Source organism: Mangifera indica, chromosome 20 (genome assembly GCF_011075055.1).
Source record: "Mangifera indica cultivar Alphonso chromosome 20, CATAS_Mindica_2.1, whole genome shotgun sequence".
Lineage (NCBI taxonomy): Eukaryota > Viridiplantae > Streptophyta > Magnoliopsida > Sapindales > Anacardiaceae > Mangifera > Mangifera indica.
Window position 1 is genome coordinate 1952441 of NC_058156.1, and position 25662 is coordinate 1978102.

Consider the following 25662-nt stretch of genomic DNA (forward strand, 5'->3'; position numbering starts at 1 on the left):
TATCCCCGCCTTTCGCTAACCTATATTCATTACTATTTCCATTTCATAATTTCATATATGGCTTAGCAAAAGTACTGCTATTGCCATTACGGAGCTCTTCTTCAATCTTTGTATACAAAGGAGATAAAACAAAGAGAGAAATAGATAAACAAAGATTTAGAGAAGAGTATGAACAAATGGTAAGTCAAACCCATCATGTATAAAGAGGGTTAGATCTAAGCAGAGCTTGTTCGAGCTCAATTTGAATAAGTTCAAAACAAGTTCGATTCAATTTAATTTAAACTCCAACTCGAGTCTTTAAGGGTGTTTGGCTCATCAATTTTACAAGCATAAAAAATTTAATACAAATTGACTAAAACGATATCGTTTTAACAATATATATCAAAATAATATCGTTTTAGTTATTTTTGCTTTGTTACAGTGTTGAGTCAAGCTCAACGCTCAGTTTGAGCTAAAACTCGAGTTTGACTGATTTTAAATAAGCCAAATTCGAACACCTTTAAAGTGAACTTAGCGAGCTCAAGGCTTGACTACACTTAATTCGAGTCAAGCTTAAGTGTAAGCGAGCTTGAGCTCGGCCCAATTCGAATTCAACCCTATATATTGAGATAGTCATATTAAGATAAGAGATATAATATTGAGCAACAATATGTGCACTCAAATGAGTACTCACATAATGGGTCATCATATAATTATGTCTTATTTTATTCTTAATTCAAAATTACTCAATCACGTAATAATATATTATCTAAGTACTCAAAATTGGGTGTACATAATTTTATCATATAATTTTTTAATTAAAATTGTTGAAGGATTTATATTATCCTAATGTGTCCACTAATCTTATTCATTTAGCCATAGTAACAATTCTTATATACCTGTATTTATACACCATAATAATAATAATAAAACTATATATATATATATACACACACACACTTTTGAGTATAAAGTTGAATACATAAATGATATATTGTCACATAATAATTCATCACCTTTGTATTAAAAAATATGCGTACATAACATTTGTTTTCATAACAAGAGACTTACTAATATAGAAAAAGGAAAAATATTTTATCAAATTATGTTTTGTATGGTATCAAAGCCACAATCATAATGACCCATTCTTCCATTGTTGCTACAACCTCAACCATTCCTACAACTCTTGTTTCATGTCTTCGATTAATTCCCTTGGTTATGCACATCATTTACTTCCTCTCCATTTAGACCAGGCAAACTACATCTATTGATAATAATTTATGATTTGGCCAATGCTTTTTCAATAAAACTATATATACATATTTTAAATACAGATTATGGATATCCAGATGTTATCATGCGATTAAGTGATTTTGAATTAAAAATAAAATAACACTTAATCATATAATGATACATCATATGTATACTTATTTTGTATACTCAAACTGTGTATATATAATATTGTTCATGTTTTTTTTTCTGGATTTATCGGCGGCCATAAACCTCGACAAGTGCTGAGTATGAACTGAAGCAACACCTTTGACAAATATTGTTGTCCCTTCCATTGATGTGGCTATGGAAGAGTAGCAAGATAATATAAGTTTCCAATTCTTATTGAATATGCTACAGCCCATGATGTATGGCTTACACTAGAGAAGTCATTGGGAGTTATAGAATTTTTTAAAACATCAACCTGTTTTCATATTGTGTATTGAAATCAAACTCAAACCAATGTTAAATAATGAATGAATGACGAAATATAATTCTAAATTTTCTTGGTTGGTAATTTTGTGTTGGCGGGTCTGCTAAAAACCTGCCAAAACATGGTCTAAGAGCGTTGGGTCGAACCTCGGGCATTACCATGGCTGCGGACCAACATGACCTACAAAACTTGCCAATTTACAGACCATTGCACAGTATGCCCATGGACACAGCGGGCCAACCCGTTAAAGGTCCACAGTGACACAATCTAAGAGCCCGGAGTCATACCCTAGCATTAGCATGGCTGCAGGCTGACACTGCCCGCAAGCCTCGCCAATTGATGGGCCATGGCACAGTATGGCCGTGGGCATGATGGTCGTGCTAGGCTGTCTTGTCTGGCTTAGGAAAGGACAATTACACCGCATGTGAAGTTGCAGTAGAGGAAAGCGAAAACATAAACGCAGATACTTTTTTGTTTTCTAGGGTCCAAGAAGATTTAGTAATTCACTGTGTTTGACAGTCTAGTTTTCGTCTCAATATATGTTGTAGCCCAGCTTCGTGGGGGTTAAATTTTTAAGAGTAATGATCACTGGGCCAACATAAGCCAGTCTGGTCTGGTCTATTCTATTCAGGAACCATGACCCATCCTTTGCCATATCAGTGACCCATCAATACCACAAAAAAATGACATTCTTTAAAATCCAAGATTCAAATTTTCGCTAAGGAAGTTCAGTATTGCTTCTATTTCAATATTACACACCCTTTGTAGCTTAAAGCAGGTCTCATATCCATTGCCTTAAGATGACAATTCACCAGATCAAAAGTTTCCACATCTCCATCAATAATGTGACATCTAAGTACAAATTTTCATGCAGAGGCAACAGATAACTTTTAAACATATACATCCTCTAATTCAATGATTTCTTCATGTTTATCCAGCTTCAATCTGCAAATCTCAACAAGCTGGCTATGGTTTGAAGGATAGGAACCTTTCAGCTTATGGCTTATCTACAATCCACTGTGAGCGTAGTCGTTAAACCTGACTGTTTAAAGACACGGATCAAACCATTAATAATAGCCTCAAAAAACTTTGGCCAAACCAGTGAAAACAAGTAATGTGTGGCCTTGGGTTTACAACTGTGCAAATGCTACTTGCACAATAGACTTAACATCCGAAATTAACAATTGAACAAGGTACTAATGATGATGTGTCATCACAGGAGTTATTTTATCTATAATTTAAAATGAATTAATTACATGGTAACACATCATCATTGATACTTAGTGAATGTAATATTATCCTTAACAATTCCACACTCGATAAAAGAAAATGACTGTATACCCAGCAAACCAGACTATAAGTTAGTCCAAAAAGATTAAAATAAGATATGAAAGTCAATCTAAAATTTGAGTGTTTTGCACTATATCAGCTCAGTTTGCAAGATCAAATAAATATTAATTATATTTTATAAACATAATACAGCTTCAGACTCAACCCATGAATTCCCATACAATGATGGTTGAGAGGACATTCCTTCCCCATTCCGATGATTTTCTTTGCTGATTATCTGCATCTTGCATCTCAAATGTAAAAATTGGTTACCTTTTTTTAGCTAATAAGGTCAAATTAAGAAGATAACAGAAAATACCTCAGTGTACCATTCTTAACAGCTTCGTCATTTTGAAGGACTGGAAACTTTCTTTTCAAATGTAGTGGAGCAACCCTTTTGCCTTTCCAAATCATGTGGAATAATCTTATTCTTCAACTCTGTTAACTTGGATTCCTAGTTTGAGTTATAGCATGAACATAATTCATTTAGCACATAAAGCCAATTATTCAATTCAAAATATTTTATCATTGATATCATGACAAAATGGTTAAGATATGAAGGGACCTCGGAGGAGACTTGGCTCAGTAATCACTAATAAACATAAAAATTTCGGTTAACACAAAGCAGATTAAAATCAGCACAAGCTTTGGACAGCAAATGAAGGCATATAAACCAGGATTATTTTGCTTTTAGAAGAAAAAATAAAAGATAATACCTCAAAAAATCAATGAATAACCAATTCAGAAACTGGTAATACAGTCGTAAATTAAAAGATGCTATTCCAGAACTTCAATGTTACCCTCCCATTAATTGGCACAAATCAGTTAGCATATGAAAAATTTAAATGAATAGTTACCATTACTCAATTGCAAATCAGATCAGTAGCAAAAGATCATACAATCCCATACCTTTTTGCGATCAGGTAACTTCATAGGGCAGTCTAAAGTGCAGTGATGACCTGATTCAGGTATTGAAACCCTTTGTCCGAGTTTCTTTGGCATACACTTATAAAGATTATTGATTATATGCAGGATCATATCATGCTCATGCTCATTTACTGAACCTAAATCATTTGAATAATTCCACAAAAGCAACTTTGACAGCTCATGCATTGTACTAATCACTGATTGAACATCTAATTTTGGTGATGTAGACTTAGATGCACCTTGAAGTTTCTCATCAACAAGTGAGGGAACAGCATCTCTAGAACAAGATGAAGTCCGGAAATTCCCTGTCACAGCTGAAGTCACACAAGATGAACCATTCCGTACTGTGTCCTCAGTATCCTTCATAGAGCCAGTAATATTTGTCCTTGTCAGACCCTGACCACTGGAAGTAAGGCAATCTTCAACCAAAAATGGTTGATCACCAAGTAAAGAATTGGGCTCAGAACAACTTTCTGACTTTTTGGCAAGTGAATATTTCTTTCCTCCATCATAAAAGTTATCAAAACATCGAGTTCCTATTACATTGCTCCCTTTTGAAGAAAAAGTTCCAGCTTTTACAGAATCAACAAATTTTTGTTCATTGGATGAGAAAGTAGCAACTGGAGATGGATCCATCAGGAAAGAAAAAGGAGCATTTCCATGGCATTCACTTTCATGAAATTCTGCAAATTGTTTAGCACTTTCAGGAATAAAATCAGGTGCATGAGGATTCAAGGTTTTAAGTGCTTCTATTTCACTTTTAGGAAGTTGTGAATCCATGGGCTTAGTCCCTCCAAAAGGAGATTCATAAGCTGCAGTTCCTTTCCAACAGGGTGAATCCACATCAGAATCATTCTGAGCTAACACTACAGAAGAACTTTGGACGGGGACACCTGATTCATTTCCATTGGGTTTCAAGGAAAAAGCAGGAGTGTCAAGAGAAGTGATTAGTAGCTCACTTGTTGCCACGAACATGGAATTTATAGTCCCATTATTGGCAAGTTCACTACTCTTTTTTTCTGTCCCTTTACCTATAGTATCTTTTCCATGTGAAATAATCTTATCATTGGCATTCAGAAGACTTTGTGGCTCCTTCATGAAAGCAGAATCACCAAGAGAATCCTCAGCTCCTGAAAATCCACAAGAATAAATCTCATTGTCGATGACAGCAATAATCCACAATTCTTGACAAATCAGTTTTAAGAAGAAAAACTAGTTTATTGGCCCTTGATGGTCTCATAACTCAAGCCTGAGAAGAACTCTATTCTGATAGACGAGGACGTTTGCATTCATCTGTGTGAGGATACAAGACTGATAAGTTTCCTTTTTAGAGGGATATTTGAATTACAATGCCACAAGGCCGTTGTATGTTTTAGGCATGATTCTGACTTAAGGTACAAAACAATAACATAAACATCCCAAATTGAATACAGAGTATATCAATTATCAGTACAACAAGAACACATTAAGTCACAAAGTTAACAAAAGTTATGAGCTAGTTATAAATGATATACTCCAGAACAAAAGGGTAAAGAAAAGTGAGTTTTCATTACTAGAACCATTGCTGAGGAAATTATCCAGACATATTATCTATTCTTTTTATAGCATTACTAGAGACCTCAAAATTAAAATGGAAATTTATCATCAGAAAAAGGGCAATCGCTGAAGATTCTGATTATAAAAATTTTGGTTTCAATACTTGAAATTATAAATCCCAACATAAGTGATGAATATCATTAAAATCAGTAAATTAAGGTCGTAAAGAAAAGAGATACAGGATACCTTGTCTGGGAAATTCATTGCAAGACAACAAAGAGAAATGGTCCCCAAAAATAGCGTCTTGTGTAGCCTTAGGGAAAGACGAAGGCATAGCATTAGAATCGGAATGAAGTGACTGATCATAGCACCCACCATAATCGAAAAGTGAAAAAGAGCTAAACGATTGTTGACCAAAATCATATTCCTTGACATGGGTACTCCAGTTGAAGGGCTTAGCCGAAGCTGACAAACGGGACGATGATCCTCTCTGTCCAATGCTTCTGTTACTTTTATCTTTAGTATCACTCATTGTTCTTCAACCGCAAAACCCAGATTGACCTCAAGCCTTGGAATTTAAACAGTTTGAGATAAAGAAGAAAACTGATATAGTTATATGAATGAAAAACCAAGACCGGCAGGACTTTGAGATAAGTAAAATGTATGTGGGCATAATATTATTTTGAGAGTCGATCTACAGCAGTTGCCAAGAAAATGCCAGCTAAAGAAAGAAATCGAGTAGGCGTGAACAGGAACAATCCTTGTCGAGTAAGAAAGTGGGCACTACACATATTACAGAGAGAGAAGACTCTGCGTACCCAGTAAAAATTTTATTTTTTTCAATCATCGTTTACCTAAGTTTTATTTTATTTTTATTTAAAATTATCTAATTATATAATAATATATATAAAATATATTTTTATTTTTTATTTATTTATTTTATATGAAGAGAATGTGAATCATCCCATAGGTTTAATTTAGAATATCCAAGCAAAGAATAAAAAATAAATGAAGAAGAAAATATTAAAAGATTTATTTATCTGATTCATCTGTTGTAAAATATTTAGAGTGATCATGGAAGGAATAATAAAGAAGAAATAAATAAAAACAAAAATTAAAATTATGTAAATTTATTTTAAATATATAAATAAATATATATTTAATGATGTATATCATTAAATGAGTAACTGATTTTGAATTAAAGTTAAAGTAACAACTAATTATATGATGACATATCATACGTATATTTATTTGTATACACAAAAGTTAATATGTGTAGCATTGCTAATTTGTAACAAAACTGTACATACACACTTTTGGTACATAATTTGAGTACATAAATAATGTATAATTTGAGCATTCTAATCATATGATAATATATTATTTGTATACTCAAATTATGTATAAAAAATGTATACATATAGCGTTGCTTATTTATTAAACTAGAAGAAGAGATAATTATAGTTAAAGTATGTCAATTAGGTCGGGTAAGCTCGATGTTTGATTGTTCCACTTGAAAAAATTAGTTTTGGATTGAATAGAATTTTGGCCTCATATTGGTTCGAACAAAAAAATTTCTCTATTAAATTATTGAGTTCACACTTAAACAAAAATTGTCCAAACCCGATACCAGAAAAGTATAGTAATTGTTAATTTATATTAATGTTATATTTAAGAAATGTTTGTTAATTTGTTTCGTATTTCAAACAAAATAAATTTAAAATAAGTTTATGAATATTATATTTTTTTTAAATCATTTATATCGTATGATTCAATTATCTTGTACATTAATTTGATGTATAAAATTATTGTGTTTTTTTATTGTTGTTTTGGTGGGTCTTAAAGAAGTTAATTCTGAAGTATCATGGTAGTTTATGGTTGTTTGAGTTAGTTAAATTTGATTTAGTGGGATTTTTTTATAGGCTTTTAAAATTGTAAATGTTTTTTTTTATAGCTTTTAAAAGTTTAATAACAGATTGTTAGTTAGAAGTGTATATAATTTGATTCAAACTGTAAAATCAGATTGCAAACTGTACTTTTTTAAAAACAGTTTTCAATTTTAGTTATAGTTTGAATAATTTTTAAACTTAACTAAACTGCAAACCGTACTTTTTTAATATATAACTTAAATTTTTTAATTATAAAACTATGTTTAATAGATTTTTTTAATAAACTATTACGTTTATAACTTAATTTTTTTCATATTTATTTTATTTTATTTTTTATATATATTATACATATTATTTATTTATTTTATATATTTATATTATATTTTTAAAAATTATAATATAATTAATTTTAATTAAATAATATATATTTAAAAATAAATAATTTTAATAAATTTAAACTGTAATTTAAATAAAATCAAACTGAAATTTTTTTTAAATAACTATAAACCCTTTTTTCTATTTGATTCGTGGAAATTGCCCACCATTGCAGTTGACAGCACCGTATATGCACTTCTACCTCTAGTTCTTTATGTGTTTTATTATAAATAATGAGTTCAATTTTAGGGTTAGGTTAGATTAGGACAAATTAAGGACAAAGACTAATTATTTCCGCAAAGAGAAAATAGGGTTTTCCATCTTCCTCATAGTAAAGATAGGGAAAATCCCCTTATAAGGGATGATGAGGATGAAGAATTTGACTCCACTCGGTCTTATTGTCATCCGTATTAAAAACTAATCTCTCCTTTAATTATTTTTAGTATCTTAATCATGGGTTTAAAGGATCCAAAGACTTCAAAAAATTAAATAAATGTGTGTTTTTTATAAAAATTTAAAATTAACACAAGTACGGATTGAAAAATTTTTAAAAATAAGGAATTATCTCAATGTTTTTAAAGCTTAATTAGATCGATCAATTAAACCGTTAACCAATTTATAATTCGGTCTGATTTCATAATTTGATTTGATCTATATAAAAATATTAACTTATTTAAAATTTATCAAACTCAATAAACCTATTGAATCGAAAAAATTATTTAAAATTAACAAAATTGGGTTTATACAATATTACACAATTTTTGCTTTATTAAAACTTAAAAAATTATAATTTGTAAGGTTTTAATTCAATTAATAATAAAATTTATAATTGATTTTTTCTCTATCTATATAATAGTAAATCAATTATTTAATTAATATATTTAAAATTAGATTTTATATGTTATATATTTAAATAATATGATAAACGTTTGATATTTTTAAAAAATATATAATAATTTGATAATAAGTTAAATTAGTTGACTGTCTAATTAAATCGATTAAACTGTATATTAGTAAAATAACCAATTCAACCACTAATTTAGTTTTATATCCGAGTGGGAAATGACTCTAACCCAACTCAAACAATCTATTTAATTAATTTACGTAATGTATTCCTTTAACAAAATTAATTACATATATTAATGAAAAGGATTCCACAAGACCCAATTGCGAATGCTATCTATCTAACTAGTAATTACTCCATAATTAATTTTGTTTGGGTTATATTCACATATTGATTCAACCCAAAATAGAAATTCTTAATCACATTATTAGAAAGTGAATGTGTGCTTTGCACCCACTCTCATTCACATTCCCTCCCACCCAAATAATAATAAGTAATTATGACATATAACATCGGTTTTTCTTTTATTAAACTAGAGAATCTTATGGTAAACTCCGAGGGTCTGTAATCATCTAGACCCGTAACTACAAACTAAATAAATCATAGATAAATTTTATTACTATATATTATATCAAAATCATTTAACCGTAGATATTATCTTTTTACCTTTCACTATTAAAGTCAACTCCTATGTCATATATAACATTTTTTACATCTTATATTTCCCTCTCACTTTTGATAGTGACTCCTATCTAGTGAAAGGACAAAAATGTTACATTATATAAACTTTTTATTTCATTTTTTTATTTTTTTCGTCGTATTTTTTTATTTCTCTTTCTAAAAAGTTTAGAGGTAAACTAAAATTTTTAAAAGTCTTTCAGGTGATAATAAAAGCTTTTCAAGTGGGTTTTTGAAAATTTAAAAAAAGTTTAAAGGTATTTTTAAAATTTTAAATTTTCAATATACTCTTCAATAATTTCAAAAATGATACTCATATCTTAAAGAACTTACGAAAATACAATATTTTAAATGTAGTTAAAATTTTGATATTTTTTAGGAGTATTAATTGTAAATTTTAAAACTAATAAGGATAAATTAGTAATTTAACATTTATATAAAGTGCTAATACTAGTTTTATAGTTTTAATAATAGGGTAAAATAGTTATTTTAAACATATTCACTAACAAATGACAGGTGAAAATCTAATTTGTAAAAACTTAAAAGATGAAAATTTATCGTTTTATCAAATCTTAAGTGAGAAATAGTCATTTGGCCTTAATCAGATAATTACATAACAATAAAATTTCACGTACCCATTTTGAATAAATAAATAAGTATACATTTGATATGCGTTATCATGTGATTAGATAATTTTAAATTAAAGATAAAGTAATACTTAATCACATGATAATACATATAAATATGTACCAATTTATATATTCAAAATGGATACAGAAAATATTGCTCATTACAGAATACTGAAATAGGCCATAATACATACATACATATTAATAATTTAATTAAGTCAATAGATATGTGTTACCAATTAAATTATATGTGTAACTTTGTGTATAAATAATGACATATTACTATATGATTGGATATTATTTTATCTATAATTTTAAATTATCCAATCATATAAGAAAATATTATTATTTATACACAAAATTATAAACATTATTTATGCACACAGTCGTTGACATAGACATAGTAGATAAATTATTACATGAGACAACAAGCATTAACATTATCATCGTTGAACATGTTGCTGACTTTGTCGTCTCCCCGATGGGTGGCCGGAAGTGACCCATGTCGGTCACCGAGATTGTATCCATGCCGATAGTAATTGTAGCTCTCTTTAAATTCATGAGTTGTGTCTTTCCAATAATCATTAGAAGTAGTGAAATACAAAGGCACATCTGGATACGGCCAAAATTCTGCCCTTTTTCCGGCCCTCCTTACCGCCTTCAACACCTTGTTCCGATCGACGTACCCCACCACCGTCACCTTTTCTAACTCCAGGTTCACGCCCACAGAATCGACCCCTGTAAGTAATGATAAATATTTTATAAACCTGTTAGAGTAATTTTCAATTAAATCTAAACACTGTTTAGCTCGAGTTTAGCTTAAAAGGAAAATACTCTTACTCAAGTTTGATTCTAGTTTGTTGAGTCAAAATTAAAAGTGAATCGAGTTTGACTCGAATAAAAAATGATTCAATTTAGTTCGATTAGAGTTCGATTCGAATTTATAGTTTGAATCGATTATTTGAATTCGTAACTCAGTTGATTCGAATTGATTATTCAAATTTGTGACACGGTTTTGCTTAAATTCATGATTCGATTTCATGATTTAAATTCATAATTCGAATTGATGATTGAACTCGTGGTCAAATTTGTGACTATTTAAAAAAAAAACGATATTATTTGATCATTTAAGTCAAACTGAGTCACAAATTTAAACCACCAATTCAAACTGAATCAAATTATGATTCAAACAGAATCAAGTCACAAATTCGAATTGTGAATTTAAGCCGAATTATCTTGAATCAAATCAAACTAAATATCTTCTAATTTAAGTTTAATTCAATTTAAAAAATAAGTCAAATCATTTAATTTGAATTTATTTTAAATTCAAATTAAATGAATTTAAAAGAAACAAATCTAGCCAAATCGACTTTTACCACCAACCTGGCTTAGTTCACATCTAGTTCTACCAATGACAGTATTGATTTTCATGCATAATTACAGTTAATTACCTCTAAGCTTGGAAATGGCGTTTCTGACAACTCTCTCGCAGCCAGTGCAGCACATCCTAACTTTGAGCTCCACAGTCTGTACAGCAACACGTTTCACACAGGGCTATCTATATATATAATTAATATATACAAATTTTGCAGTTTAATTCATTTTTCTTTCTTTCCAGATCTTATTCCTTTGTCCCCTTTTCTTAGTCAAGAAATACCTTTATACTTTAGACCATGCATTTACAGGAAACCTAAGAGACTGAGAAAACCCATGGTGACCCACCTGGTTTAGATCACTAGACTCAGTTATGGATTCTCTGAGTCAAGGAACCTTCACTTTTATATCACATATATCAAATTGCGTATTCAAATGATTCTCATCATATGATTTGGTGTTAATGATTTTAAATTAAAGATAAAATAACATCAAATCATATGATGATATATCATCTGAATATTTAACTAAGAATTCAAAACTAGGTTTACATAACATTATGATACCAAAATAACGAAAGTAAATAATACGGTGGAGTGCATGGCCTCAAATTTATAACTTCATCAACATAGGTTGATAGAACCTAGACTCTTAAAGCAAATAATAAATATTTCATAATTTTTTGAGGTCCGTTGTCTAAAAATAAAATAGAAAAATAGTGGTTATAAGACCTGTTATTAAACTCGAAATTTGTTCTACTCAGTGTGATTGGTTCTATCCTTAATTAACAGAAAAAACTTGCTCCTTGGAAGGGGGTGTTTTTTTCTTTTTTAAAGTAAAAGTATACATTTATCAATACAAAAAGACCCTCTGAAAGGATTCGAAAACAACCTAGGCTCATCGGGAAGGATAGCCCAAGAATCAAGTTAAGACATACCTAGGCCAGCACAACCAGTACAAATGAAAACTATCATCATCTCCTTTAGAAGATTTATCAAAATTTCTAGAAAGATAGTCTTTAAGAGAAGAAACAGAAACAACCAAACTTTTCCTTGGTGGTGTTTTTACTTCCTGTTATGCATGCAAAAGGATGATGATGATGGAACATAAAGTAATATGAAGGCAGAAAAATTGAACCTGCAAAGAAAGATGTCGACCCTTAGGCATGTTGAGGCTTTTGACGTTGTCCCGATAGCGAAAGAAACAGTAAGCAATGGAGGAAATGACAGAACGGAAAGCAGCTGAGAGTAAGGGAGACATAAGGACTTGAATATATATTTATATGTATATATACAAGAGACACAAAAGAAAGAAGGAAAAACTGGAAACAACTAAAACCAGCCCTTGGAAGATATTCCTCTCGATCAGTCTTAATGGCATCGCTTCCCTTGAGATGTAATCCTGAGGGTAATATATTCCAAAGCAGGATGTCTCTTTGATTATAAATACTATTCCTTCCAATGCTGGCTGGCAAGTTTTCTTGTGCTGCTTAAAGAAAATTAAACAAGAGAAGGGAATGGTATCTCCACTGTTGAGGATATCGATCATCATGGTATTAATGCTTCATACGTAGGTAAGGCTAACATGGACATATGGGAATATCAGGTTTTGATAAAACTATGGGAGCACACTTTCGAATACACAATTGGATATATAGATAATGTGTTAATTATATGATTGAGTGATTTTTAATTGAATAATACTATGTATATTCACTTTAAATACATAAATAAATACATACTTATGTGTGTCATCATAATAATTGCTTCATACGTATATAAGGCTAACATGGGCATATGGGCATATCAAGTTTCAATAAAACGACGGGTCTATATTTTTAAATACATAATTGAGTATATGGATAATATGGTAATTACGTGAGTGAATGATTTCAAATTACGGATATATTCTATGAAATCTTCTTTAGAAAATATGACTAATCAATTTCCACTATTTCTATCTACACAGCAGCCTTCCGTTTAAAAGTTTATTCCAGCACTTTGTTATTAGTCAGGACTTTTTTTTTTTTTTTTTTTACAACCTTTCCTCCCAAAGCAGGACCTTGCCTTGTACTCCCCTTTACAAGGGTAAAATAGTCATTTAAAAAAAGACTAAACAGAAAAGAAAAATATATGGCAAATGAAAATTTAACTTTTTAAAAACCTTATTTTTATTAAAAATGGTTAAAAGACTCTCATTCAAGGTTTGATATATTTTTAAACTCTCACTTGTAAAATTTTAAAAACTCAAATATTCACTATTTTGTTAAAATTTTATATTAAGATTGAGGGTAAAATTGTCATTTAACAAAAAATTAGAAAAAAAAACTAAAATTTAAAAAATTAACAATTTTCTCCTCATCTAAAAGTTTACAAAATTGACTTTTTTCTTAGGGTTTTTTCTTCTTTTTCCTATAACCTAAATCCATTCTCACCATCAGTCGATCTTCTCACCATTTTCTTCTCCCATTGTGAGCCTATTTAAAAGTTTTATTCTAGCACTTCGCTATTAGTCAGGACATTTTTTTTTTTCACAAACCTTCATCTCAAAACAGAACCTGTGCCTTCTGCACTCCTCTACCATTTATTTATATTAGAAAATATCAATTGGGATTTTCAGTATTTGATTACTTCAGTTGTATGAAATAAGTCTTACTGGTTTTAGTTTTCCAGCCATTGAAATTATTGAAGGTCTTATTATTCCATCAGCCTGCCTCTATATAAGATATATTTAATAAATAAAAAAATAAGTGGATGTCTAGTAGATTGAAAAAATGCTTGTGTGAAAAGGGGGGCTAGCAATTATTCAAGTATATATACTAACCATTTTATATATGAAAGATATTCTAGTAACACCCACCACCACTTTGTTTTTTAAAATTATTAATATTCCATTTTATCTATGTTAATGTCAAAGAGTAATGTTATGTGTATTTATTTTTTATATATAATTTATATACACAGTGATGTATCATAATGTAATTAAGTGATTTTAAAATATGTGTCATCATATGATAAAAAAAATATTCAATCACATGATAACATCTCATTTATGTATACAAATTATGTATCAAAAATGGGTATACATAGTTTTATTGAATGTCAAAAAGGTTTTTCAAGTGTAAATTTGCCTAAGGAATTTTGCCTTACCTAATTATTCCACTCACTTGAAATTTGATACTTCAATGTCTCAAGCTTTCCTCTCAATTTAATACAATAAAATTATATATACGCACTTTTAATACATAATTTACGTATACAGATAATATGTTATCATATAATTAAATGAGTTTAAATTAAATAATAAACAACACTCAATCACATAATAACTTATCATCTGTGTATCTAAATTGTATATAAAAAATGTGTATATATAACATTACTTTAAACTAATAAAACTATACATACCCACTTTTGGTACATAGTTTTAGTACACAAATGATGTGTTATCATATAATTTAATAAAGTTTAAATTAAAGAATAAGTAATACTCACTCATATGATGACATACCATCTGTGTATCCAAATTATGTATCAAAAGTTTGTATATATAACATTACTCTAAACTAATAAAAAATATATATATATATATATATATATATATATATATATATATATATATATATACACTTTTGATATATAATTTGAGTATACAAATGATGTTTTATCATATGATTAGACATATTTAAATTAAAAAATAAGTATCACCTAATTATATGAAAACATATCATCTGTATACTTAAATTATGTATCAAAAGTATATACATATAATATTACTTTAAACCAATAAAAACTATACATATACATTTAGTTTTAAGTATTCAATTGAATATTCAAATAATGTATTATTATATAATTAGATAATTTTTTATTAAAAATAAAATAATATTTAATTATACAATGACATATTATCTAATTATTTAATTAGATACTGAAAACAGGAGGCACAAATAATGAATTCAACAACTTTGTGAAGTAGGGTCGTTATCAGTTTGGCCCTGTTTTAAGTTGCAAAGTAGAATTCATAATTTATGATTATTCCCATGGAAAGGCAATTGGTATAAACTTTGAAGAAGTTCCAAATCCTAATCCTGTTGAGAATACACGCAGAGCACACGGTTATTAATAATATCTGTCTCAAAACCAGAGAATTGGGCACTTCGAATACTGATTGTCCCCTTTGGCGACATTCTTATACAGGTCCCATCATTTATCCCCCAAGAATTTTTTGCATCTCAAGTACTACGAAACCGGATTTTTAACCCTCTGCTTTTCGAATGAGGACGGGATTGTTTAATAAAGACAAAGACGAGATGACTAAAATCCTTACAATTGAAAACAGAATGGGAATGGAAACCAAATCTTTGACCTATCCTTCTTCGAATGAAGATGAAATTATCTAATAAAGACAAAGATGGGAATGACTGAAATCCACGCAATAGGGACAGAAAATTTTTTTCCATCGAAACGAAATCGAAGATTAACATATTCAACCCCTCCCTCCGTTGCCACCTCTAATCTCAACTGCTCCAGCTGACGCTGAACCTGCTAGTATTACCGTGTAAGTTTTCCAGTCTGTTTTTATTAATTTCTTGAACTATGTTTTCCTCAGAACCCATAAGATAAGCCATAAAATCCATGTCAGTTGATCCTAAACAGAGGAAACTTTGAATCCAGAAATGAAAAACTTCACTGGGAGTTTCATTGTTCTATAAAAAGAAGTTGAGTGTGGTCATCAGTGATTGATAGAGTTAAAGCAGCTCTCTGTATAGCTTTTTTATGACATAATTTGGTACTGTACTTTGTAATTGTAAAAGCAAATAAAGCAGAAATCTGAAGTGGTAATGCTAGAAGAAGAGAAAGGTGAAAAATAAGCATCATGGGAGAATAATTTGGGAGACCCACCACAGCCAATAATGGTGAGAAAATGGCCCATTTATCATGCTAAGATGACACATGTAAAGAAGGACCATCTTAACCCATAATTTCATATGACATCTTATGCCAATGCTTCCCTTTCAGTCATCTCAGCCATTCCAATTCCTGTCAATATCACCAGGTAATGGATCAACCCTGCTAGCTAGCTTGAAAGCAAAAGTTTAAATCCCATTAATAACATTTCAAAATTAAATATTTTAACTAATTTTACGGTCGTTTATTGAATTACAAATTTTATCTGTTTAATATAATCGAGAAACACAATGGATCCAATTTGTGGCTTTTTGATCAACTTTAGTTGATAACTTGATGAATGGAAATGGACAATTAATATATGTATGTGAAGATAAATCATTCATTCATTCAATTCAAATGGGAATCAAAGAGAAAGAAAGAAGAAAATTGGTTTGAATTAATGGGAGGTGATGTAATTACAGAAACTGAAAGCAATTCAAAAACTAAAAAGAATATACAGAACTGGGGACTTCTGCTCTAGAGTGGTAAAGAAAATAGAGAAACTAACAAACAAGAATTTAAAAAAAAAAAAGTTACACTAAGCGGCGGGGTGTGGTGAAGGAGGAGGAGACAAAAGGAAGACTACGGAGGATGAGAAAACGGACCCGCCGTGGGAAAGGAGCATCATGAAACAAATGCTCAAGCAGTCTTGCTAGCAGCACCGTGTACTCCTCAATTAACTCCGCAAAAATGGCCACCAGAATCATCTCGATCTCCTCTTTTTTGAGTTTTTATGACTTGACAGTCAACAGCAACTCCAAATCCAATATATATAAGTGGGTTAGCCTGAGATTTGAAATCAGATCAGTTCCGCAGTTTCTAGAGAATTGCAACTTACCAGTCTAAATCCTTTTACCACTGGCGCCGCCAACCAAACCTCCCTTATGACAGTTTCCCACCCAGGGTTTCACTAAAAAACCATTTTCACCCATAATCGGTACTATAATATTTTTCACCTAAAATCAAACTCATAAAAAAAACTAAAATATACCATTTATTAATTAAAAAGGCAAAAAAATAGTTTTTATCCTATCCAAATATTTTAAATATGATAATTTAATCTTTAAAAATATTTAAAAACACTCTTATCTATAAGAAGAGAGAAAGAAATTATGAGGATAAAATGAAAGAGAAATAAGAAGGTTTTTTTTTATATGATTTAGATATTTAAATTATTAATTTTATTTTTTATTAACTTAAAGTTATATGATAATTTTAAAAAATAAAATAATATAAATAAAATGATAATTTTATTTTTTGAACTAAGTTTAATTTTGAATGAAAAATTATTATTCATATTTGACCTTATATGAGATAATGTTATTTGATGTGGGATGAAAAAGATTTTAAGCTAAACCTTGGGTTGGAAAGGGAATTACTGTTATTACCTGTGTGCTCCTTAGCCCTCCACGTGTCTATTTAAATAATATTGCAATCATAACTTCATCTATATCAAGTGTCATCTCACCGCTGCTTTCAGATTTATCCATATTTATTTTCTCCCTCCCGTTTGCTACTGCCTGCCCAGTGGGTTTTTCATTTTCTAATATCTCATCTCATCCTTATCCTTTCCTTCTTATTTAGTCTTTCTTCTTCATTAATAATTATTGCCATCTTTGTATTCTTCTCCATGATGTATGCCACCTCACTTTGGTTAAGAGAAATTCAATGCTTTTTCTACCTTTAGCTTACCTGAGTGAGTTATTAAATTAATCATTAAATTCAAAGTTTACTCTATTCAAAATTAGAGATGAGTTTGTTTAGATTGAGTTCAAATGTTTTTTAATATAAGTTTTGTTTGAATAAAAAATAATTTGATTCAAATTTATTAAATCAAACTTAAGTTTGACTTAAATTTAATTTGGATAAAAATATATTAATTTGATTCGATTTGATTCAAATTTGACTTAATTTCATAACTCAAATCAATTATTAGAATTTGTAATTTGATTCAACTTAAATTAATGGTTCAAATTAATTGTTTGAATATATGATTCAAATTCATTGTTTATTGATAAAACGATATCGTTTTACCTAAATAATATTCGAAAGTTTTTATTCGAACCATAAATTCGAATCAAACCGAGCTACAAATTTGAACTGCTAATTCAAACTACTAAATCCAAACCGATTCAAGGACCAAATTCAAGCCGATTCAAACCTAATTGAATCGAACATCCCTTGGTTGAAATTCGACTCAAATTAAAAAAACGAGCTAAATCTTTCAACTCAAATTTGATTTCAATTTGAACCAAGCTAAATTGAACCAAACTAGCTTTCAAAACCGAACTGACTCAGATTATATCTGAGGTACTCAAAATAATTAATTCAATCCCAAAAATAATAATTCGATTTGGATAAAATTTCTCATTACCAAATAAAAATTCATTGCTTATTCACTTTTGAATAAACAAGTAAATATATATATACTATAAAACTATACACACACACACACACACACACATATATATATATTATTGCATGATTGAATAATTTTGAATTTATTTTATTTTTAATTTAAAATTATTTAATTATTTGATAACATATATTAAATAAATATGTACCGTTTATGTATTCAAAGTAAGTTCAAGTAATTTTATTGTTAGCTTAACTATAGACTCTAGCTATTGGATAGACATATTCACAGTTGAATCAAATGGGCTGCATGAAATAAACTAAATTTATATTTTATAGATTAGCTACCCAATCTTAACAAAATCAGCTTACACATTAGTTTTACAATCCTATCCCTCTGTCGTACAGTGTAAACATTCAGAAGAACGACGACCCACCTGTAGTTTTCTTAGTGCAACATCAAGATGTTTCGATAATCCCATATCCCACCTACAATCGTAAAGAAGATCACAACTAACATGACACTGATCAAATAAACCGATGAAGAATTCCGACTGGGGTGCTGAGTAGCTGCATCAGGAAATACTGATGGTGCTGTTCTTCTGCTGCCAGATTTGCTATCCCATTTCATCCTGAACCTCCTGTACCTTAGTTCTCCACAAGGTCCTTCAGTAATTTCTCTACTTTTATTAAACTTGAGCGGCTGGCTGCCACTGTCCTGCTCATCTGGTTTAGGATTCTGGTCTGTAGCATCCTTGACCTGCATTGGAAAATATTAGACTCAACAAGCAGTGAATGCATATCAGACAATATCTTCAAACTTGTCTTTGCCTGGCAATCCCTACCTCAGTATAGGCAGATTTAACTTCATCTTTTTTACTGTGACTCACATCTTTCTCCTCACCATTGCCAACTGGTGGTGTTGTAGCAGGTTTTGTCTGCAATTGGAGTCTTCTTGGAGCAGTGCCCTGAGACACAAAGTTGTATGAATTGTGTGCTTGTTGAGGCTGACGAGTTCTGATTTTGATTCCAGTGTCACCAATAGATTCACCACCATAGCTCATAGGATTCTCTGGATACAGCTGACACCTCAAAACAATATCTGTTAGCATTCATCTATGAACAACTTTATAAATTAATTATACTTTGAAGCAACAAATTAATAAGTTAATGCCAGTATATCAATCTATAAAGTTGTACAAGATAACATGAAACGTCTAAAATGACCAACATAGCAAGTTACAAGCTACCGGAGGGGTTATTCATTTACCTGTACATGAGACATGTCACTGTCTCTGTGACGGCATATACCATTGTCTTTGGCCAAAACGTTTGCTGGCGATGGTAACTGCTGACCTGACGACTGCAGTTCACTTTCAAGAAGCAAGCCCTTTTGACCACTTGAGTATTCACAGGAGACCTCATCATGGTTATTAAAGACCTCATCTAACTTGGTGAAATCAACATCCTGTTCACAAGTGCCATCCTGAAAGATCATTCCAAAATAATCATTGCCAAAGTCACTCGCATAGGGTGAATCCATGTATGGTGCTAGCTCTGCAAAAATTTGTGATTGCATTGGAGAGAATACTTTGCAATCAATTTGACCATCGGTAGGCTCATGCAGACAGGAATTTTCCTCCAGATTAGGATATTCCTAAAGTTAAAAGCACAAAAGTATAATCTTCAGTTAATGAATGAATCACTCATACAGAAAAACTAGGATAGTAGGCACACGAAAGATAAATAGCAGAAAATAGAATCAACGTCTGACCTCCACCGTAGTGGCTTCTACTGAATGTTCTTCCACATCAGAAGTCACATGACTATTGGAAAAGCTCTCAACAGGTACAACACCATTACCGTTGGTTCCATAATCAGAGGAGGTATCCCATGGAGAAGATTTGGCTGTAACAGGAGATTCCGCTTGTCCCGCTTCAGCATCCTTAGAAACATCATTCTTCTCATCCGATTTTCTAAACAAGCGACAGAGGACAAAAGCACCCTGCAAATTACAACTGAATTTGAGCATGAACATTGACTGTACCAAAGAGAACAAATAATTCAAACCCTAGCTTATCAGTATCATCAAATTAAACCAATAAATCATCAAAATCAAGCAAAGGGGAACCTGGCCGGGCTTCGTAGGTTGAAGATCTTTATCAGTGGCACGGTACTCATGCATAATCCAGTGAGTTCTCTCGCCTCTAGGAGCTCGACCTCTATAGAAAACCAAGGTCTTTTTCATACCAATGGAAGTAACAGAGCCAGACTTTCGAGAGCGAATAGTCCGATCTTTGCCCGTAGCTTTCCAGTAGCCAGCGTCAGTCGCACGATTCGAACGAAGGCCATTAGGGTATTTTATGTCGCGCGGGCAGAAAAAGAACCATTCAGGATCATTCGTCTCTATAACTGATAAACCTAATTTTGACACCAATTTAAAAAAAAAATCGAATCTCAGTAAGCGCAGCAACAAGAATATTAACAACAAGAAGAATTATTCATTGTTCCTATCCTAGCAGGCAGCATCAATTTAAAGAAATACCAGGCAAATCCCATGGCTCCCATTTGCAGACATCGATTTCTGGAATAATCTCCACCTCGGAATCACGGCCGTTGATCTTAAATCTGAGGTAGTGATTAATTAGTTCTTCGTCTGTTGGTCGAAATCGGTAGCCCAGCGGCAGTGATCCCGTCGACAACACAGTCATCTTTCTTCGGATTTTTAATAATTCAGAGTAGTTTGTTCAGATTTTGGTTTCAGTTTTAGCTTTAGCAAAGCAAATGTGTGTCAGAGTCTGACTCAGTCGCCTTCTTACTATGAAGTATAAAGAGCTCAAGCAAATACACTCCTTCAATCAGCCTTCCTCCAATACAATTCTGACACGGCTCTGCATAAAGCCCGTTCATACTTCCCTTTTCTTAGCAGACAAGATTCCGGATGCGGTGAGAATTTTTTATTTGTGAATAAATAATTACTAATTATTATAGAATTAAAAATTAAAAATAATATTTAATTATATAATAATATATTATTATTTTTATATATAATTTTATTGATTTATAATTTATTTTTTTATTTTTCATTAATGACATTTATTTATTTATTACTTATAAAAGATTAGGGGGTCAAGTTGTAGATTTAATAATTATTTTAATAATCTATTTTATTAATTATATTATATTATTTTGTTTTATTTATCAATTAATAAATAATTTTGATAATTTAATAATTTTTTATTATTAACAAATACGATAGATAATATAAAAAGTATCCATGCTAAAAAATTATTAAATTTTTGATAGGCATATAAAAGTTAATGTTAACCTTATTTAGGTGTTAAAATTTGGTAAAGTAATTTTAATTTTATTATAATTATTTGGATAATTTTTTATTTTTAATTAAAATAATAAATAATTTGAATATTTTAAATCTATATAAAAAATAAAATAATATTTTAAAAATTAATTTAATTAATTAATTTCAATAACATAAAAACTAATATATTATTGAGATAAAAGTAGCTTAAAGAATGCATGAAACAAATATTTAATTTAAGACATATTAATTTAAACAAATATATTACTAATTTACATAAAATAATTTTTTAAGTATATTTAAATAATATTAATATTTTAATATTATTTTAACCAAAAATAATAAATATGCAGATATACCAATTTTATAATAACAAATAATTATATCTATTAATTTTCTAGTTAATCTAATATTGTGATAATTTTTCATTCCTTGTAATAAAAAATTGGGCAAAAGGCTATTTTTAACCCAAGTTTTAATTCAATTTCAATAATACACTTATACCAGATAAAAAATTCAAATACCCATTCATTCTTAGGGTTAGATTCAAGTCAAGCTGAGCTCGGTTTACATATAACTAAGTTCGAATTCAAGTTCAAGTTCAAGCTCGTGAAAGCCAAACTCGAACTTGACTAAAATTCAATTCAGCTCATTTTTTGTTATTAAAACGAAATTGTTTTAATACATATTAATCAAAATGACATCGTTTTAATACATATTAGTCAAAACGACGTCTCTTTATATCAAAATTTTTAATTAAAAAATTTGACGAGTAGCTCGAGCTCGATCGAGTTCCTATAAGGCTAACTAGTTTCAGGTTCGTTCGAGCAAAGCTTAAGCTCGAGTTTGAACTGACTCAGTTCGAGTCCAGCGTATTCATCCCTATACTAATATTAAATTTTTTATTAAATATAAAGGTAAAATCATTATTTAATAATAATATTAAAAAATATATAATTTTATTTCATTTTTTCTCTTAAGTTTTAAAAATTCACATTTAGCCCCCATGCCTAAATTTTAAAAAGTGACTCCCTCCTAAATGCTTAAGTTTTTTCTTCACCCTTCCCTCTAGTCACCGATGACCAGTGTGGCTTATTACTCTATGACAAACATCATCCTTCACTAGACGACGAAGGGTTGTCTAATGAAGGTGACGCTCGCCGTCCAGTGAGGATAATGCTTGTTGTCTAGATCTAGACAATGCTCATCTGCCTTAGAGGATGGTTGTTGTCTAAAGGTCATCCTCTGGACGACTTCATCTTGTTCCTTCGTCGTTGGTTCATCGTTCACGCAAAAAAAGTGGTTGGATTCAGATTTAGTTTCTACGAGAGAAAAGTGAATTTTTTAAAACTTAATCAAGAGGGAAAATGTTATTTTTCTAAATCAATAGAGGAATGAAATATAATTTTAATTATTTTAATATTATTAATAAAATAACGATTTTACCCTTTAATCATAATAAAAAACTTGTGGGTGTATCATAACGTATTAAAACTTGGGTGAATATTTGAATTTTTCATTTATTGTGGGTATATATTTGTCATTTCACAAAAATTTCGATGGGAAATTGTCCTTTTCCCTAAAAAATTATCCAGTGTTGCTTCTTCACCACGGTCACAATCTCACTAGTGTTATCTATCGACTTCAAGTTGCCCTTCTTTTGTCAATTTCAAGCTGTTATCAACAACAACCAAATCAATTAACTAAAAGTTATCGTGAATGATAGTTTTCAATTAACAAGTTAATCAATTCATCAATTGAATTGAAATTAACGAATCAATCAAAAGAATAAAGAGGAACAGAGGAATAGAAAAGAAGAGGAGGAGGCTGAAATCAACAACAGTCTAAAACCAAGAAAAAAGAAAAAAGAATGTGAGAGTAGAAAGAAAAAGAAGTAAATCACTTATTATATAATATAGATATTTAAATAATCTAGGGAAATTATATTAAATGGCCAAATTACCCCTCTATTAAGCAAAAATATCCTAAATTTTAAAAAAAATACCAAAATTACCCTTCACCACATTTATATAAACCCTCTCACTCAATCCTATTATACACACTTCTCATATCACTCAAACACTCACTTTCACTCTTATTTTTACTCAATATTAATAAGTACAAATTCATTCAGATGGAAGAAGTTTGTATTTTTGAATTCGAATTGAAAAAAGGTATTCGAGAAAAAAGAATCTTTGTTGATTTAATTTTATATTATAATTTTGAATTTTGAGACACCTTGGGTTTAAATTAAAATGTATTGACACCGTGAGCTTATATATGAGATGGGTAAATTATAATAAAATTATATATACATATTTTTCATATTTAATTTAAATATATATTTATATGCATCATCACATGATTAAATATTATTTAATTTTTAATTTAAAATTATATAATTATATAATAATAAATATAAGTGTAAATATATTTATGTATTCAAAATAGGTACGTATAATTTTATCGAGTAAATTTAAATGTTACAAGTTGAGCTAATTATAGAAAATTAAGTGTAACAACATCATTTATCATATGACATAAGCCTTCTTTCTATTTGTGTATGCTAAAATAAAGGGTAAGATTATGAATATTAATAGTAAGTAAAATTTACACATAAATTATGTTCATAGCTTATAATTTTATGGTAAAAATGATGCACCAACCTCTATGTTGGAATCACGCGTTTTAAAAACTTTCTTTTTAACCTTTTTAGGAAGGTTTCCTTTTTCTCTTTTCCAAAGTATTTTCAGAACACTGGGCAAGGCCACATGCTCACATCTAAAGTAAATATTCTCCATGCACATGCCCTCTGTTCACTTTATAGGCCAACGAAACTATTTTTCACCTACGTTTTAATACGTTTTCAAAGTTATATCTACAGATTTTGAAAAACTTAAAGTTCCACCTATGACCAAATTACTGTTAAAATTTTCTATTAGAGACAAGGGTAACCATTTTACTAATAATATTAAAAAATATAAAATTTATTATATTTTCTCCCTAAGTTTTAAAAATTAATAACTTTATTTTCGCCTAAAATTTTCTAACTTTAAAAAGTTATATTCCCCTCTCTTAAATCTTTTTTTCACCCATCCAACCATCACCTCCAATGCCAACGACCTCTCCTCTCTACCCTAAACCATTGGTTGGTACATGAAAAGCAATTTGGAGCAGAGAGATTCACTCCAGATTGTTTTTCGTACTTCGACCAATAATTTAGAGTGGAGAAAGAAAGTTGTCAACATCGAAGATAATGGTCAGAAAAGAAAAAAACCCTAATGTTTTTTTTTTTGGGGGGGGGGGGGGAATGTGACTTTTCAAACTTTAGGAAAGAGTGAAATGTTAGTTTTTAAAACTTATGGGAGAAAATGTAATGAATTTTATATTTTTTAATATTATTAATAAAATAACTATTTTACCCCTACCTTTAATAGAAAATTTTAATTTCAATCGACCTACAAGTGGGACTTTGAGTTTTTTAAACCCCAAAGAATAACTTTGAAAACGTATCAAAATTTGGTGGGAAATAATCTTTTGGCCGTACTTTATATCATTGTATAGGTAATGCAAAATTCAGTTTAAACCGTAAAACTTAATCAAACTTTTCAAAAATACATATATATATATATATATATATTATATATATATATATAAAACTATATTTGATAAAATTTTTCAATAAATAATTAAGTATATAACTTGTTTTCTTCCAATATTTATTTTATCATTTTTTACATATATATTGTATATATATTTTATATTTATTTTACA

At 29.8% G+C, this 25662-nt stretch overlaps 4 protein-coding genes across 12 annotated transcripts; all 4 read right to left on the reverse strand.

Annotated features, from left to right (window-relative positions):
• Positions 1 to 2370: 2370 nt before the first annotated feature.
• LOC123204719 lies at positions 2371 to 6200 on the reverse strand. Of its 8 annotated transcripts, XR_006499605.1 has the most exons (5): positions 5720 to 6200; positions 3920 to 5067; positions 3330 to 3464; positions 3193 to 3248; positions 2371 to 2723 (listed from the first exon to the last, which is right to left on the reverse strand). XR_006499605.1 is itself a non-coding variant. In XM_044621517.1 (4 exons), exons 1-3 carry the CDS (start codon positions 6003 to 6005, stop codon positions 3357 to 3359), a joined length of 1542 nt encoding a protein of 513 aa, XP_044477452.1. In that variant the 5' UTR covers positions 6006 to 6200; the 3' UTR covers positions 2371 to 3248; positions 3330 to 3356. The 8 variants fall into 8 exon arrangements, 4 of the variants coding, with proteins under 4 accessions (XP_044477452.1, XP_044477450.1, XP_044477453.1 ...); XM_044621517.1 differs by having other exon boundaries at positions 2371 to 3248; XM_044621515.1 differs by lacking the exon at positions 3193 to 3248 and having other exon boundaries at positions 5720 to 6199.
• A 4018-nt stretch (positions 6201 to 10218) lies between these two features.
• On the reverse strand, positions 10219 to 12683 carry LOC123204121 (heavy metal-associated isoprenylated plant protein 30-like). The gene is made up of 3 exons (XM_044620683.1): positions 12400 to 12683; positions 11340 to 11415; positions 10219 to 10626 (listed from the first exon to the last, which is right to left on the reverse strand). The coding sequence occupies exons 1-3, from the start codon at positions 12520 to 12522 to the stop codon at positions 10304 to 10306; spliced, it is 522 nt and encodes a 173-aa protein (XP_044476618.1). The 5' UTR covers positions 12523 to 12683; the 3' UTR covers positions 10219 to 10303.
• A 3901-nt stretch (positions 12684 to 16584) lies between these two features.
• Positions 16585 to 17031, reverse strand: LOC123204167. Its single transcript, XM_044620748.1, has one exon. The coding sequence runs from the start codon at positions 16919 to 16921 to the stop codon at positions 16748 to 16750; it is 174 nt and encodes a 57-aa protein (XP_044476683.1). The 5' UTR covers positions 16922 to 17031; the 3' UTR covers positions 16585 to 16747.
• A 1854-nt stretch (positions 17032 to 18885) lies between these two features.
• On the reverse strand, positions 18886 to 21506 carry LOC123204948 (NAC domain-containing protein 14-like). 2 transcript variants are annotated; one of them, XM_044621771.1, is made up of 6 exons: positions 21115 to 21506; positions 20701 to 20990; positions 20344 to 20574; positions 19840 to 20226; positions 19415 to 19651; positions 18886 to 19329 (listed from the first exon to the last, which is right to left on the reverse strand). In XM_044621771.1, the coding sequence occupies exons 1-6, from the start codon at positions 21278 to 21280 to the stop codon at positions 19018 to 19020; spliced, it is 1623 nt and encodes a 540-aa protein (XP_044477706.1). In that variant the 5' UTR covers positions 21281 to 21506; the 3' UTR covers positions 18886 to 19017. The 2 variants fall into 2 exon arrangements, with proteins under 2 accessions (XP_044477706.1, XP_044477705.1); XM_044621770.1 differs by having other exon boundaries at positions 19415 to 19657.
• Positions 21507 to 25662: the final 4156 nt, after the last annotated feature.

Coding starts and splice junctions, on each gene's coding strand:
- LOC123204948 (XM_044621770.1), bottom strand. CDS start 21,280: ATGACTGTGTTGTCGACGGGATCACTGCCGCTGGGCTACCGATTTCGA. Junction 20,575..20,700: donor AACCTACGAAGCCCGGCCAG/GTTCCCCTTTGC, acceptor TGTAATTTGCAG/GGTGCTTTTGTCCTCTGTCG. Junction 20,227..20,343: donor TAGAAGCCACTACGGTGGAG/GTCAGACGTTGA, acceptor TTTTAACTTTAG/GAATATCCTAATCTGGAGGA.
- LOC123204121 (XM_044620683.1), bottom strand. CDS start 12,522: ATGTCTCCCTTACTCTCAGCTGCTTTCCGTTCTGTCATTTCCTCCATT. Junction 11,416..12,399: donor GTCGACATCTTTCTTTGCAG/GTTCAATTTTTC, acceptor GTTGCTGTACAG/ACTGTGGAGCTCAAAGTTAG. Junction 10,627..11,339: donor CGCCATTTCCAAGCTTAGAG/GTAATTAACTGT, acceptor CATTACTTACAG/GGGTCGATTCTGTGGGCGTG.
- LOC123204167 (XM_044620748.1), bottom strand. CDS start 16,921: ATGATTCTGGTGGCCATTTTTGCGGAGTTAATTGAGGAGTACACGGTG.
- LOC123204719 (XM_044621517.1), bottom strand. CDS start 6,005: ATGAGTGATACTAAAGATAAAAGTAACAGAAGCATTGGACAGAGAGGA. Junction 5,068..5,719: donor CAATGAATTTCCCAGACAAG/GTATCCTGTATC, acceptor GTGGATTTTCAG/GAGCTGAGGATTCTCTTGGT. Junction 3,465..3,919: donor AGTTACCTGATCGCAAAAAG/GTATGGGATTGT, acceptor AACTCAAACTAG/GAATCCAAGTTAACAGAGTT.